This window comes from Xenopus laevis, chromosome 9_10S (genome assembly GCF_017654675.1).
Source record: "Xenopus laevis strain J_2021 chromosome 9_10S, Xenopus_laevis_v10.1, whole genome shotgun sequence".
NCBI lineage: Eukaryota > Metazoa > Chordata > Amphibia > Anura > Pipidae > Xenopus > Xenopus laevis.
The window spans coordinates 86,895,912-86,913,006 of NC_054388.1; the positions used below are offsets into that span (position 1 = coordinate 86,895,912).

The following is a 17,095-nucleotide window of genomic DNA, read 5'->3' on the forward strand; positions in this document are numbered from 1 at the left end:
TGAATGCTCTGTAAAGCTACTAATTTGTTATTGCTACTTGTTTTTACTCGTATGTGTATTCAGGTTCTCTCCTGTTCATATTCATCTTTTATTTAAATGAAGGCATGGTTTGGACCTTTGCAACCAGATTGCTGAAACTGTAAACTGGAGAGCTACTGAATAAAAAGCTAAATTAACTCAAATCACAAAAAATGAAAGCCAATTGCAAATTGTCTCGGAATCACTCTTTATATCATACTAAATGGTCATTTTAAAGATGAACAGCCCCTTTAAAGGCAAAATTCAGAATATAAGTGACAGATTGTTCTAAAGGAGACATAATTGCAAAATTAAGGGAAAACGGCCTGGGACAATGGGTCCAACTTGTGAGCTGTGGTGATATGAAGGGCTTGAAGAGGGGCTTTATTCCAGTATTTCTTAATGTGGTACAGTAGGGAATGCAGCCCATTTTTCACTTGTTGCTCAACCTCTGAGGTTTTTTTTTTTTTTGGATTGTGGCACTTAAGTTGCTACTACTATGAAATACATGTCCTAGTAAAGTGATTTTGCTTTGCACATGGTTACCCAACTGTTGGAAATATACTAGATAGCAGATTAAAACATTCTCTTGTCTTCAAATAACTGTTTTTTATTTACTATACTTACAATATGATACAGTGCAATTGTATATAGTTTTAATAATGGGTTAATTATGTTTATGATATTACAATGCTACTTGGGAAATGTTTCTATTTTAAGAGAGGAATGTATCCTATTAAAATACAAACTGGTATGGGATCTGTTATCCGGAAACCCCTGTTAACACAACTGGCAGGACTCGTTTAAAAAATTCTTGTGTATAGCAGTAGGGAGGGCATGCCTAATAAAGCTGACCTAATGCGTTGGCTCCGCATATACAGTATTATTCACTGAATCTCAAGAACAACTGTATGGTTTCTTTGCTTCTCTTTGTAAGAGGCACCCATGATATATTAACCAGGATATCTGATTATTGGCATGTGACTCAAGTGGTAAATAGCCCACTTATACTGCTGACAATGAGGTTTTATGCAGAAGATTGTTTTCTAAAGCTGCTTTAGGCTTCGTGAAATAAGTAAATAGAGATCAGCAGACAAGACATGGAACACTGCCAGCGACCAAGATAACTTGCTCCTGCAAGTACCATGTAATCATACAGAAACTCACAAATGTGCACAGAAATCTTGGCGATTTGTGCCCAAACTGCCATTCCTGGATTTTTGTAAAGGCACAGCCACTTTATTAAGTGCTTGGGAGAGTTGTGCAGGCGACTGTTCTCCCTGCTTTTAATTCTATATATCCCAGATAGTTTAGCTGGAAACTGCAGAGGACACTAGTTGACAGCCAATTTATTTTGCTGATTCATCCATTCTGCAGATGGCTGTAGGCCAAAGCTTGGCTTGCAGATTAAAGGAAGAAAGCTGCAAAGCTGCTGGGACCTGAAGGAATGTTGGTAAATTGTTGCTCTATGCAGGCAATAAAAAGTGATTGTGTTTTTTTTTTTTTTTTTTTTTTTAGTTTCTGCTTTTGTTAAAGATTTTTTTTTAAGCTTTCTATTTAAGAGTGCTTCTTTGGCAATGCAAGAGTGATGAATACAACTGCAATAAATAATCCATAGCCGGTTTAAATCTAAAATTCCAAGATAAAAACTACATTAACAGTTCTCTTTTCTCTTAAAGGAGAACTAAAGCTTAACTAAAGAAGTAGGCTAGAAATGTACTTTGTTTTGGGCTTCTTTACCAGCCCAACGTAACCACAGCCCGTAAGCAAACAAGATCTGTGCCTGTGAAGATGCTACAGCAGCTCATAGGGTTGCCACCTATCCTCCCGACTAGCTCTGGGCCTGGCTATGGCATGGCGATTGGCCAATTGCAGCTGTCAATCTCAGGGAATCCTTGCCGGTTTTCCAAATTTGGAAAAAAAAGCCAAATTTGCTAATAAATATATACACTTTTCAAAAAACACTTGCTTTGTGAGAAAGGAAAGACATATAACCATTTGATTCCACACATACTGGCACACTTTCTGTAACGAAAAAGTATTGAACGTTTTTACCTACAGATTTTTTTTTTTTTTTTTTTAAACCATAACTTGAAAAATAAGTACCGCATAAGTTTGATAAGTGTGATAAGATTCTGGGATACCCAGGACCAATCAAGGGTGCTTTTTTTTTTTTTTTTACTTCATGCACTTGGCATAAGGGTTATTTGGCAGACTATGCAGAATAAGATAAAACTGCATTTAACAGTAGAGCAGGGTAGGAGAGCCCCTTACCTACCAGCTCAGTATGTGCAAGTTTTTGTAATGCACATGTACCCAACCACCAGTGGAGTATTGCATGTGCAGAGCACAATTTGTATACACAGGCAGTCTCCGGGTTACTTACACGATTGTTCTTAAAGGAGAAGTAAACCCCTTGTTAAGAAAAAACCCTACCCTACATAGACCCTCCTGCCCCTAACTTTTTACTTACCCCTCGGTGCAGACTCACGGCATTGAAGTTCCCGGCAGCCATCTTCTTCTCTTCATTCTTCAATGGGTTCCAAAGTTCCGTATCGGCGCATGTGCAGTTGGCGCAGTTTTTGGGTCTTTGCCAACTGTGCATGAGCCGAAAATTGCTGAAGTGCCAGAAGAAGACCCGATGAAGACCGAAGAAGATGGCGTCCGTGAACTCTGGTGCCCTGAATCTGCACAGAAAATAGGGGCATTTGCCTGGGGTGGCAGCTAGGCTGGGGGTGGAGGGAAGGGGGTTGGTGTATGGTAGGGTTCTTTTTAATAAGGGGGTTACTTCTCATTTAAGTTGAATTTGTATGTAAGTTGAAATATATACATTTACTTATTAAATGCAACTTAGACAGATGTAAGTCTAACATAGTATTTATTTTTACCTTTTTTGTGCATATGTATTTTTACCTTTCTGTGCTCTGCAGTAGACAACACACACCAAAGAGGATTGGGGCAGGTGGTTTATTAAAACTAAATGCTGATAAAAGTCAAGCAAACCACAGTATGTTAGTGTAATATCCCATGTTTGTAAGTGTGAATTGTATGTAAGTTGGGTGTATGTAACTCAAGGACTCCCTTGGCTGTGATACCATGTCTAAAAAATGTAATATGTGTCCAAAGTATTATCCCACTAAGCAAGTCCTTAATACTTTTTTTTTATTTTTTTTATTGGAAATGGCATCTGGATGACTAATGACTTACCAAATTGTACGAAAACCTCCCATGATCTTAATCAGCTCCTTGGTATAACTAAATAAAGAAAGCTGTCTGACTATGACTCTCACCATCCATAATTGTGCAGTTTTTAGAGTTACCAAGCTACTGATGCCCCAGTTGTCTAATACAAAACATTAAGCTGTTATAGTTCCAGTTTTACTCCTATTTGCCCCAACTACCCCTTGTGTGGAATGATTTTAGTGTGTGTGGTATGGCTGGCAGTCATGATTCCATGAAAGATTTCCTGGATCATACTAATGAAACTGCTAATGATTTATATTAAATGTGCAGTAGGCACAGTGCTGCCTTTGCTTTTCATATATATAGCATACCATCCCAAATCTGCCAGGCTAATGTTATTTGCTGGCACAACTGCAAAGTAAACCTCCTGGTTTATGTAATGAGACTTAAAAGAAAATATTCAGCATGACTGTTTACATCAGTGAGCAATCTGGAAGGTATGTAGTGAATTGATGGCTTTTCTTTAAAGGAAAACTTTCTGACAAACCTGAAGCAGAGGAATAGAGCTGCTAAATAGTCCTCCTGCGTTTAGTGGTAGGTACCATATAGCAAGCAGATTACATTGGCATTCATTTAGCCACTTCAAGGCCCCTCATTATACATGAGTCCTGCACTGTGAGCATTCAAGTATGTAGTGCATTTAAAGGAGAATTTAATCCCTTATTAAAACCCCCCCCCAGCCTAGCTGCTACCCCGGGTAAATGCCCCTAACTTTTTACTTACCCCTCAGTGCAGATTCAGGGCATCGGAGTTCACGGCTGCCATCTTCTTCTTCGGTAATCTTCGGGTCTTCTGGTGCGTCAGCACTTTTCATGACTTTCAGCGCATGCGCAGTTGTTCGGGACCGGTAGACTGCTCCAACTGCACATGTGCCGATACGGCACTTCCCGAAAAAGATGGCACCTGTGAACTCCGCTGGGCAGAATCTGCACCGAGGGGTAAGTAAAAAGCTTGGGGTATTTACCCGGGGTAGCAGCTAGGCTGGGGTGGAGGAGGGAGGGGGGGGTCTATGTAGGATAGGGGGGTAAGGGATTTTTTTAATTCTCCTTTAAAATCAAGCCCACCCAGCAAACAGTGTGACCTGTAGAAGTAAGACCAGTCCTGCATGGCAGTTGCCAAAGCATTACTATAGACTTGCAGTTGACTTAATGTTGCAAGACTAAAACTCTTATGGATTTATGAATTATATGGAGTATAACCTAAATCTAGAAAATGTAATGTATAAAGGCTGGAGTGACTGGATGTGTAAAATAATAGCCAGAACACTACTTCCTGCTTTGTAGCTCTCTTGGTTTCCACTGATTGGTTACCAGGTAGTAACCAATCAGACACTTGAGGGTTGGGGGCACATGATCATAACTTTTTGATTCTGTGCTGCATGCTAAGGATCAAAAGCAAACTCCCTGGACAGTTATGTTCCATGCTTAAAGTCACTGACTAACTCTGGAGTTAGAGAGCTGAAAAACAGGAAGTTTTGTTCTGTTCTGTTACACATCCAGTCACTCCAGCCCATTATGGATTACATTTTTAGCTATTAGAAACATTATTTAAATTTGCACAGCCTATCTATATTTAGATATCGATATATTTACACAAACTGTTCCTTTAACACCAGCCTCATGATGGGGGAGGGTGGCAGCATGATTACCATGCTTTGCTGGCAACATTCAAGTTAAAGGGTAGTTGTCACCCGAAAATTATTTATAATCCTATTTTATCACATCAGTCAAGCAAAATTAACTTTAATTACACTATATAAATGATTTGAATCTTGTTTCCTCCAGTCTGGGAATTCATAATTACAGCAAGCAGCAGGAGTCATTTTGTGGACACTGTCATTAAGACAAGCCTTGCATCAGCTCAGAATCTTGTTTGTGCACCAGAATGTGTGACCTGATGTCCATCCCCATGTCCTGGCTACACAATTAAATGATGAAGAGAGAGGGGGAATGTGGGGAGAGCAGTGACATCTAGGAAGTGCTGAATAGAAAGTGAAAGTAATTGTCTGCCCGCCCTCTATGCCCTGGGCATAGAGGAGAGGCAGACAATATTTGATTGACAGCTGAGATGTTTAAATGAGCTTACAACAGCTATGAATGCTTTAATAAAAAATAGAAATTGGATTTCATGTTTAATTTGAAAAGGACTTTTGTTATACAGATTTTTGTGTCTTGGTGACCGATCCACTTTAATGCCACAAATTACAATAGGAATTTTTGCAGGCATGTGTAAGATTACCGGTGGCATAACTGGTACATGAATGTTCAATGTGTGTTTAGAACAATCCTATCTGAGACGCCAACACAGTACAGGGTCATTTATCACTGAGCAAATGTGCCTGTGGTGGTAACTCGTGGTGACCTATCGTATTGGTCCTAGCTGGCTGAAAAATAACCAATCACTGATTTGTTGCTATGGGTTACTGCCCCTATGCAAGTTTGTCTAGTGTTCATAAATGATCCCAAATATCTGATACTGTGACTAATTATCAACAAATGGAAAATGCATTGGTGATTTCTTGTTTACGTTAATTAGGTTTATCCTTTTGATTTTTGTATGAACTTTCACCTTTTTTTTTTTTTTTTTTTGCAGCTGTAAACACCAGCAAGTATGCAGAAAGCTATCGTATCCAGACCTATGCAGATTATATTGAGAAGAAAAATGAAGAAAATCAAACAAAAAGAAAATGGGCAGAAGATGGGTGGAAAGACTTGGAGAGGAAGAGATTGAAACCCCAGTATAATTCTTACATTCCACAGAACCAAATTTTTTACGGTAACTGGTACGTACACAAAGATAATGCAATTATATATAATTACTGTTGATTGTACTTGGTGTACTTCAGGTACTTAGTGCTTTTGGGCCACTTTAACACATATAAAGCTGGATACATTCATGTTAGTGCCTGTGGAAAGCCTGACACCTGTTTGGGTGTGGGAGTTTCTGAACGTCCGGTATGCATGAGATTTCTGAGGTGTTCTGAGCATTTCTGGTCTCTACATTTTTTTTGTTTTATAAATACAGGATTATTTCATCAAACATTATGTAACATCATTCCTTTATTGTCTACAAGTACCTGCTTGGATGGAGAGCTTTTCTTGATTCATGATCGAAATGAAAAATATATCACCCGTGTCTTTAAAATGCTTTATAAAATCAACATTTTCTGCACAGTCGCCACCAAAATGGCCCTTAGGATGAGATATTATGTGTTGTTCTCTCACTGCAACTCTATTTAAAATGACCCTCAAATCAACTCTCGAGTGTATTTTCTGGGGGCTAGACCTAAAAGAACCTTTTTTTTGTCCGTCAAGAACCTGGGCAAGAGTTTGAGGGGCATGGCTGTGGTGTATCAGACCATTTCATTTTTTTTTTCTATCTCCATTGGAGATGGTTCTCCACCCAGGAGCCCTGGTGAACAATGTTAATAAATGGGGCTCCCCCTGGAGAAAGACCTGCTAACTAAGTATGTTGCCCCATGATTCCTGATGACAGCTCTGCCAAAATCTCTCTTGCTTGCATTTTTTCCAAGTAATTGGGTCACTACAATGAAAAGCAGATGTCCCGGCGTGCTTAGCCTTGAATGTCAAATAAAGCTCTGTGCTTACATCATCTGTATAATACAGCAAATTCTTAGCTTATTCTGACTCTACCATGTCAACTTTTTTTTTATTCCTGTGTAATAGCAACGTTTTTTATTTGTATGTATTTTTGCAATATGTTTCTTTAGTTCAAACCACTAATGTAAAAACAATAACGCAGTTCAGTTTAATTTGATAAAGAACAGGAATTAATATTCTGAAAGAACAAGCCAAATGTCTCTAACATTTAGTGAACTCATTAATCAGGTCTTTCCCTTTTGAGCAATACCTTGATGTACGGAAAATCTGTACAGGGAGTAACATTTATCCGGTATAACTGGGCAGTATATCTTTTAATGCAACATCTGGATTGCAGATGTAGAAACTTTGCGTTTGGGTTTATTAAGTAGTTATGAAAGATAAGACCCTGAATCTCTCATAGACTTTCTTTCGTTTGTAGTTATGTCTGATAAATTCTGTATTATACCTGGGACATATGCATGTAGCAGTTGTGTTTTAGGGCAGGGCTGTCCAACTGGAGGCCTGTGGGCTCTCCAATGGATTCTTATGGCCCTCTGTCTGCTCAGGGGCTCCATAGACTTCATTGTTGGACATCATTATAATTTAATATGACCTTCGGACATGATGTATGAGAAATAATTGGCCCACTTTGTTATAGGTTGGAGAGTGGAAAGGTACGCATCCACCTATTTAAAGGGATCCTGTCATCAGAAAACATGTTTTTTTCAAAATTCTGCACTGAAATCCATTTCTCAAAAGAGCAAACAGATTTTTTTTTATATTCAATTTTGAAATCTGACATGGGGCTAGACATTTTGTCAATTTCCTAGCTGCCCTTGGTCATGTGACTTGTGCCTGCACTTTAGGAGAGAAATGCTTTCTGGCAGGCTGCTGTTTTTCCTTCTCAATGTAACTGAATGTTACATAGTTACATAGTTAAATTGGGTTGAAAAAAGACAAAGTCCATCAAGTTCAACCCCTCCAAATGAAAACCCAGCATCCATACACACACCCCTCCCTACTTTTAATTAAAATTCTATATACCCATACCTATATTAACTATAGAGTTTAGTATCACAATAGCCTTTAATATTATGTCTGTCCAAAAAATCATCCAAGCCATTCTTAAAGGCATTAACTGAATCAGCCATCACAACATCACCCGGCAGTGCATTCCACAACCTCACTGTCCTGACTGTGAAGAACCCTCTACGTTGCTTCAAATGAAAGTTCTTTTCTTCTAGTCTAAAGGGGTGGCCTCTGGTACGGTGATCCACTTTATGGGTAAAAAGGTCCCCTGCCATTTGTCTATAATGTCCTCTAATGTACTTGTAAAGTGTAATCATGTCCCCTCGCAAGCGCCTTTTTTCCAGAGAAAACAACCCCAACCTTGACAGTCTACCCTCATAATTTAAGTCTTCCGTCCCTCTAACCAATTTAGTAGCACGTCTCTGCACTCTCTCCAGCTCATTTATATCCCTCTTAAGGACTGGAGTCCAAAACTGAACTGCATACTCCAGATGAGGCCTTACCAGGGACCTATAAAGAGGCATAATTATGTTTTCATCCCTTGAGTTAATGCCCTTTTTTATGCAAGACAGAACTTTATTTGCTTTAGTAGCCACAGAATGACACTGCCCAGAATTAGACAACGTGTTATCTACAAAGATCCCTAGATCCTTTTCATTTAAGGAAACTCCCAACACATTGCCATTTAGTGTATAACTTGCATTTATATTATTTTTGCCAAAGTGCATAACCTTGCATTTATCAACATTGAACCTCATTTTCCAGTTTGCTGCCCAGTTTTCCAGTTTAGACAGATCACTTTGCAAAGTGGCAGCATCCTGCATGGAACCTATAGTTCTGCACAATTTAGTATCATCTGCAAAAATAGAAACAGTACTTTCAATGCCCACCTCCAGGTCATTAATAAACAAAATGTGTCTCAGTGCTATTGAGTGTTGTTCTTAGATCTACCAGGCAGCAGTTATCTTATGTTAGGGAGCTGCTATCTGATTACCTTCCCATTGTTCTTTTGTTTGGCTGCTGGGGGGGGGGGTGATATCACTCTAACTTGCAGTAAAGAGTGATTGAAGTTTATCAGAGCACAAGTCACATGACTTGGGGCAGCTGGGAAATTGACAATATGTCTAGCCCCATGTCCGATTTCAAAATTGAATATAACAAAATCTGTTTGCTCTTTTGAGAAATGGATTCCAGTGCAGAATTCTGCTGGAGCAGCACTATTAACTGATTCATTTTGAAAAAATATTTTTTTCTCATGACAGTATCCCTTTAAGGAAAAGCAAAGATTCCTTCCTCCAAAAATAGTTCATAAAAGCGTTCATATCTAGTAGAAATCCTTAGACCATTAGACAATGATGCAGCAGGAACATTCATCCCATCAACACTTGCCATTTGCCATAATGCAGGCTGCTACTTGCTACTAGCAAGAACGATTTTGTTCCACTTGAAAGCCATTATCTACCACGCAATCTATGCATGTTCATTCTTAAAACTAGGAATGTACCGAATCCAGGATTCGGTTTGGGATTCTGACTTTTTCAGCAGGATTGAGCCAGGCAGAAGGATTCGGCCGAATCCTGCTGAAAAAGGCCGAATCCTGGATATGCAAATTAGGGATGGGAGGGAAATCGTGTGACTCTAATTTTTGTATCCATTAATCATAAAAAATTTGAAAAACTTGAGTGTAAAACTTTGGCATCTAAAATCTTGCAATTTTATGCAGAAGTCAATGGAAGTTGTCCTTGGCAAAATTCAAGCTATTTTTTAGTTAGAGATTTTCAAGGTTTTTTTTTTTTTTTTTTTTGAGCTTGTAAACTGTTTTTTAAGAGTTTTTTTTCAGATTAACTTGCACATTTGAGTTTTTTCACATACTCTCAAGGTTTTTATATTTGGATTTTTTAATAAAAAGTTTAAGTTTATTTGAAGTACAAAAAAAGTTTTGAATAAATCCATAATTATTTTATTCATGGAGTGTGTTGAAGATAAGAATGATAATAGATAAGAATGATAATGCTGTTAATAATGATATCTTATTCCACATGGTGGGTTTATACTGTATGTGGCAAATTAACACCATTCACTACAAATGGGGAAAAAAAACAGGTTCATCATGTGTTCATCCGATTCACCTTACTGTAATGGGTCTGACAAGTCTTTACAGTGCTGTGAAATATCGATGGCCATTCTTGGTTTCTTATATTTATTATATATGTGATCAGATTAAATACATTGCTTGATTTGGTTTTTTTTTAGTCGGTATAATCCATTTTATATGATTGCGAATACAAACGTTTCTTTTTACATTGCTAGAATTTTCCGTCCTCTATTTAATTTCCTTCCTACACAATTTACTGTATGCTCGCCCAGCTGTACAGTCAGGATGGTCTCACCAAAATGCACAATGGATATTTGTCAGTTTCCAAACACTCCATCCTGCTGGCTCTCCTAGAGACGAAGAGTTAATAAACACGTCCTTTCTGTTGGCCGAGAATCAAGCTTGTTTTATGTCTTGTCTACATATGGAAAGAATAAACGGCTGCAGTGTCGATAGTGTTCATATTGTATCTGCTTACCGTTTGCTTTATGCCAAAACTTTAGGACTGTACTGGGATTAAATGGCAAACGACTGAATTCCAACCAATGTTATTATAACGAATACCTTGTGAATTAGCAGTAATGAAGCTTTTAACATGTCACTGTCTATTCCTACCTGCTTTCTAACATAATCCAAGCAGTGTGTTGAGACTTTCTGATTAAACAATACTGGCGTTCTAAACTCTGCACTTTTCCTTTTTATGTCCATGGGATTGTTGTACACCAGATCCCTGGTTTACTGTAAACTAAAAACTGAAAAACGTATTTTTAGCCATATTTAAATTTGGTTTGATTTGTGTTGAAACATTTGCATTTTCAGTGGTCACTGCACTAAAGTTTTCTGTAACTGATACATTTCAGCCGGAGAAAAGTTTATACATGAATATTTTACAGAGACTGATCCAGGTTTTCTTTCGTCAAAGAGGAATGCACAGAAACTAGGATTCGGTTCGGGTATCGGCCAGGATTCGACCTTTTTCAGCAGGATTCGGCTGACCCTTGTGCCTGTTTGAACCGAATCCTAATTTGCATATGTGAATTAGGGACAGGAAGGGAAATCGTGTGACTTTTTTTTTTTTTTTTTTTGCTAAACAAGGAAGTAACTTTTTTTTTCCTACTTTTTCCTTTCCCTTCCCTAATTTGTATATGCAAACTAGGATCCGGGTTCGGTATTGAGCCAAATATTTCATGAGGGATTCGGCTGAATCCAAAATAGTTAATTCGATGCATACCTAATTTTTTATAATATATAGGAAAAATGTGGGTAATGTATGAACCTACATTTTATACATAATGAAATACGTACACTTTTATATAGTAAATTTGTATACAATGAAGTGGAATACAGGAGTGCATACTCAAGAACTGCTCAGTACTGAAAAATATTCAATGTTGATTGTCTTGGCCTACAACTTTATTGTGATTATATCGCAAAACATGCTTAAAGCCATGACTAGAAGCAGGTACCAATTATGTTTAAATATGAAATAAGGTTGTCTCCTCAAAGAACTATTTATTACTGATAATTTTTAATTCTCTGTTTAGAGGTTGAGAAGTGTTTTCACTTGGTGACGTGGTCATCTTGTGCCACATATGATTGCTTCTAATACTTACTGAACAGTTTGGTGAGATGCCTGCATAACACACGCATCATTTCACGTTTTTCGTGTAAACCTAAAACTGGTTAATGTCATCTCTTGAGAATTTGTTAGGAGTAGGGTAAATTTACAGTAAATGTGCAGTCCACTACCACTGCATACCCCATACATGCATTTTAATCCTGGGAGTGCTGGATTCTTTTTTGCATTTGGAGTATATAAAATATCAGTTGTGGGCAACAAATACCTTAACTTGACAACAGCTTAATACATATACAATTGCCAACTGCCTATGCATGATGGCATGGTCTCTTGTGATGCTGTGCAGTCCTAGTCTTTTTTTTTTTTTTTATTATTTTGCAGGTACACCGTCAAATCATGATGGTGATAGGTGCATGGATGTGTTTTGGCATTATTCATCCCTTTGTGTATTGAATGCATGCCACCGAAGCAGGTTATAAAATCGAATCTATATTTATCACAAGGTAGTGGCACCACTGCTAGGAAAGGGCCTGTAGTGATCCAAAATCAGCTTTGGTCAAAATTGCTCCAAAATGCTTTCAAATAAAGAATTTCCATGTTTAGCCTTTCTTGGAATAAGGGTTTGTCTTAAAGGACATGTAAAGCCTCCATTTTCCTACCATGTATAAAAGCTGGGCATATTTTTCCCCACCCAAGTCACATCATTTATATTGCAAATACCCCCTCCATTTGCCAGCACCATCACGTTTTCCTAAAACAAATAGCAGCTTTCACCCGGCGGGCATTTTCCTTCTGACACATTAGTAACATTGACATCTGCAAACAGGACATGTATGCTGTAAAGTTCATGCAATGCTGAATGCAGGTTTAAACAGGCACAACATACTTTGCTAAAGAGGTTCTGCTGGGGTTGAGCACTGTAATGGTTAAGCTAAGCTCAGGAGAGGTGGTTAGGAGAACAAAAAATAGGATCAGACAGCTAGAGCAGAGTTTCTATGGGAACCAGCAATGCTATCTCTTCATTGGCTGTTAGACTGGAGGGTGTGTTTAGTATTTGAGCTGAGAAGAACAGAGCATGCTTAAAAGTCAAAAGCCAAAGTAAATTCCTGTGGGAGGGGGCAGAGTGGGTTAGAGGAGTAGAAGGATTTCTAAATGATTAAGCGGATGCTGCAGCCTTACTGTTAACCTTTTAACAACCAGAATGGCAGTTATCTAAAGATTTCAAAGCAGCTGATCACTGATTACATTTTGGTGGATGGAGTTTACATATCCTTTAAAATTGTTTGGCTTTAAAAATATTGCACTCTGTAGCTACATGCGGTGATGTTACAAAGATAGCACTTCTTTTCACGTTTTTGTGAAATTTCAACATTTATTGATAAAACAGGACAACCATTGGATATGTGTCTGCTCCTAAAATTAATTTGCTGTGGGGCCCAGTAACATCTAGTTACGCCACTATTTTGTATTGTCCATATATGAGTATGTACTGTTACTGTGCTGTAAAATGCTTCACTTCTAATCTGTATTTGTTGTTGATAAACCGGGCAATTGGGCTCTTTGTCCTTATTAGAATGTAATTCATGTTTCTTTATTACAGTTCTGTCCTTTTCTCTATCATTTTGTGTGTAGAATTGCAGTATTGCTTTCATTTATGGAAAACACTTCCACATGCCCTAATGTAAAAGTAAATGAACTGCTGTTCCTGTTTATATTGTACAAAAAAATGTAATCGCAAGAGAATAAAAAATACAAAATTCTGATAATTTAACCCATTTATACAATGTATAATATACTTTTCTTTTAAGAAATTAATGGATTAATTCTTGTTACATTTCTCGCAGTTTTGTTGCTCCAAGTTTTGCAGTGAAAAGAAGTATGAGCCCCATCCAAGAGGAGACAACAGCCTCTGAAGATACTGAAGTTCATACTCGTGAAAATGATCCTTCCAACCCTGGTGCTACAGAGCAGGGGAAGAAACCCAAGAATCACAAGAGACAAAAAATAGACTCTACCCCTCCAGGTATTGCTTGGCTTTGTGCTGAATAATCTAATTTGTTGGGTAAATATGGTGTATTTAGTAAAAAAGGTGTAGTAGATTATAGCTACAGAAAAGGAGCACAATGTATACATTTGATATGTATCATGTGCTATGTTCCCTGTCCATGTTTCAAATGAGGGTTTGGGGTGTCCTAATGGTACCTGCCAAAGGCACAGTAGGAGGAGGATAGCCAATAGCAGCCCTGCAGTCACTCAGGCTACAGTTCCCTACCAGGTACGCCTAGCTGCTGATTGGTTCCTATCCTACAGTGCAGAGTGTAGCTGGCTCCCCTGCACAGCCTGGCAAAGGAGGCAGCAGTAAGTGGAACTGATGGGTGTCACTAGTAGGGTTTTTGCAGACAATTTTAATCAGCCAGATGCACATTTTTGTTTTTCACACTATTCTCTTTAAAGACCATTCCAGACTGCTCTCTGCTCCAAATATAGGAAAAATAGACATTTGAGTAAATTGTATTTTTCTGTTAAACTTTACCCTACTTGGTCTTTCAGAAACCAGTGACAGTGGCTCTTCTGGCCTTTTTGAAGTTCCAGATACTTGGTAGCGCCGATGATGACTAGAGGCCTTCAAGGTTTTGGAAGCCAAACATCTTTAGATAATGCTGTGCAGCTTGTGCATTGGTTGCTTCCCAGCTTACTACTCTCTTGACTTACAAGAAGCACAACTGACGGACTGTTGTGAAGTCTACTTTGTAAATGACTGCCCCTAATATATATGGAGATGTATTTCGTAACGTTTGGAGTTCAGTAAAGAATTATTCCTGTACAGTTTTGTATTGTAACAGCAAATTGTGGCCAGTTTTGTAGTTTTGACCTTTGATTTTCAGCAGCGCATCTGTTAATTTCATTCTCACACGAGGCCAAACTGATTCGTTTGTGGCTACCGCCACAAACGAATTACTACCCATGCCCCATATTCAATATTTGTTTAAAACCTCAAGCAGCCAGTGCTGTGGCGAGCTCGAATTAATAACCTTAACCTATAATTAATTTTGGCATTCTGAACAAAAAGTTATCTCCTAATTTATTTCTCGCTACGGCTGTTGCTCTGTTTACATATTAATCACCCTTAAGAATGATTGTACAGATCCCCACTATGTAAGTCTTATCTCCTATTGAGGCATTGCACAGGCTGTACTGCATGCTTGAGAGATCTTAATGTGAAATATTTTACTGGTCAGTAATTCTGAATACGTGTATCTCAAGTGTTCCTGGTGCTTTACATGTTATTGTGCCAGGGCTTCACTAAGTATCTAAGTGTTGAAGAACGAAAAACAAACTCAAGCCACAAAAATCTCAAATCTGTTCAATTTGTAGTAGTTCTCAATCCAGTAGACCACTAGTCTTCGATGCTTTGTACAACTTCGGTTTTCCATGATCCGTGGATGCTTTGTGGCAGCGTTTGTTTGAAGGATCTTTGTATAAAATTATGATGCTGGATTACCCTGAAAAAAATATATCAAATCCATATATTGCCTATACAGATTTCCTGGGAAAATATTTTAACTGTATATGTAAAAGTGTCATTTTGTTTTACTGTCATTTATATATGTATTAAATGGTTTGCAATATGTTGAGACAAATATAAAAATATTTTGAATCCAGTCTATATATTTGCAAATGGTTTGGCCACCTGATCTCACATTATTTCTACACTTGGACCTCACTTTTTCCATCAAGTTAAATTTAAGGGATTTATGTTGCTCGTGTTAGAGCTGGCAAGAAATGTGTTTGCCATGTGGCAAATCTCACTTAAGTTTTCATTTATTATTAGTCGTGACTGTCACTTTCTTTTTAAAGGGATACTGTCATGGGAAAACATGTTTTTCCAAAACGCATCAGTGCTGCTCCAGCAGAATTCTCCACTGAAATCTGAGCAAACAGATTTATTTATATTCAATTTTGAAATCTGTCATGGGGCTAGACATAGTGTCAGTTTCCCAACTAGGGTTGCCACCAGGCCGGTATTTTACCGGCCTAGCCGGTAAAATACCTGCCAAGGCCGGGGCCGGCATTACAAATTTACCGGCAATGTAGCTGCCGGCAAATTTGTAATACGATCAAAAGGAGCCCTCGGCCTGCCCCAATCCCCTGCAACTTACCTTTTTTTTTTTTTTTTTTGCCTCTGCTAGTGTCCACGGGTCTTTTGACGTCACACCCGCCCCTTTTGAGGCCCCGCCCCCCAGCAGCCGGTAATTTTTTTTATAAAAGGTGGCAACCCTATTCCCAACTGCCCCAGTCATGTGACTTGTACCTGGAATTACTTTCTGGCAGGCTGTTATTTCTCCTACTTAATGTAACTGAATCAGTCTCAGTGGGGCTTTTACTATTGAGTGCTGTTCTTGGATCTACCAGGCAGCTGTTATCTTGTGTTAGGGAGCTGCTATCTGGTTACCTTCCCATTGTTCTTTTGTTTGGCTGCTGGGGGGAAAGGAAGGGGGTGATATTACTCCAACTTGCAGTAAAGAGTGATTGAAGTTTGTCAGAGCACAAGTCACATGACCAGGGGCAGCTGGGAAATTGACAAAATGTCTAGCCCCATGTCAGATTTCAAAATTGAATATAACAAAATCTGTTGGCTCTTTTGAAAAATGAATTTCAGTGCAGAATTCTGCTGGAGCAGCACTATTAACTGATGTGTTCTGAAAAAAAACATGTTTTCCCATGACCGTATCCCTTTAAGAATACATCCATTTTATGTGTGCTTTTTTTTCCCGCCATTTTTAAAAATGATTTCAGTTCACATTTTGTCTGTGTGTGAGCGGCTGTGAGGTGTAGAACTAACGGGACAAAAGGTTAAAGATGAATTTGAACACCTAAATTGTAAAGAGTGTTTTGTTTTGTAAAACCGTTGTTAGCCTGTGTAGTATAATTTAAAGGAAGGAAAAATGACAAATTAAGTTGCAACGGCACCAGCCATTTTTTTTGTTCGTTAAAAGAGATCTACAACTGTATTCTCTATTTAACTTTTTGTATCATGGAAATGAAAAGAAAACCTGAAATGTATTTCCATAAAATGAACATTAAAGAAATCTTTTGTAGAAAACTATTTGTGTGGTCAGTTTGCTCCGTGTCTTACTCTGCTTACAGCTATTTGAGATGGCTACTGTTACATTGGCCTGTAATATTTAGCAGGTATAGTAGAAAACTGTAACCCCAAAACAAATACTTAACCACCATAGAGTAATAGTGGCCTATTAAATGAATCTTGCCCAACTGGAATAGAGATATCTGTAAATACTGCCCTTTTACCTTGTGCCACCATTTTGTGGTGGTCTGTCTGCTCCCTCAGCTCTAACTGTAACAGTGTGGGAGTAAAAGTACTATGTCCTTTAATTGGCTGATGTTACCTAACATGTATGTGTTCCCATTCGTTGGTTTGTGTGCACCGTGAAATGCATTAACAAACAAAGAGCTTCTAGAGCTTTTTACTCAGGTATGGTAAAACATTCTACAGAATAAATATAGCAT

General features: G+C 38.3%; 1 protein-coding gene across 4 annotated transcripts in view; it reads left to right on the forward strand.

The window, feature by feature from the left end:
• Positions 1–15,409, forward strand: part of parn.S (poly(A)-specific ribonuclease S homeolog) — a 74,243-nt gene extending 58,834 nt beyond the window's left edge. For all 4 annotated transcript variants that reach the window (XM_041579287.1, XM_041579289.1, XM_041579288.1 and 1 more), the window contains 3 exons: positions 5,854–6,043; positions 13,411–13,589; positions 14,117–15,409. In XM_041579287.1, coding sequence (XP_041435221.1) covers positions 5,854–6,043; positions 13,411–13,589; positions 14,117–14,169 — 422 coding nt within the window. In that variant the 3' untranslated portion in view covers positions 14,170–15,409. The remainder of the gene's footprint in view (positions 1–5,853; positions 6,044–13,410; positions 13,590–14,116) is intronic.
• The last annotated feature ends 1,686 nt before the right edge of the window (positions 15,410–17,095 follow it).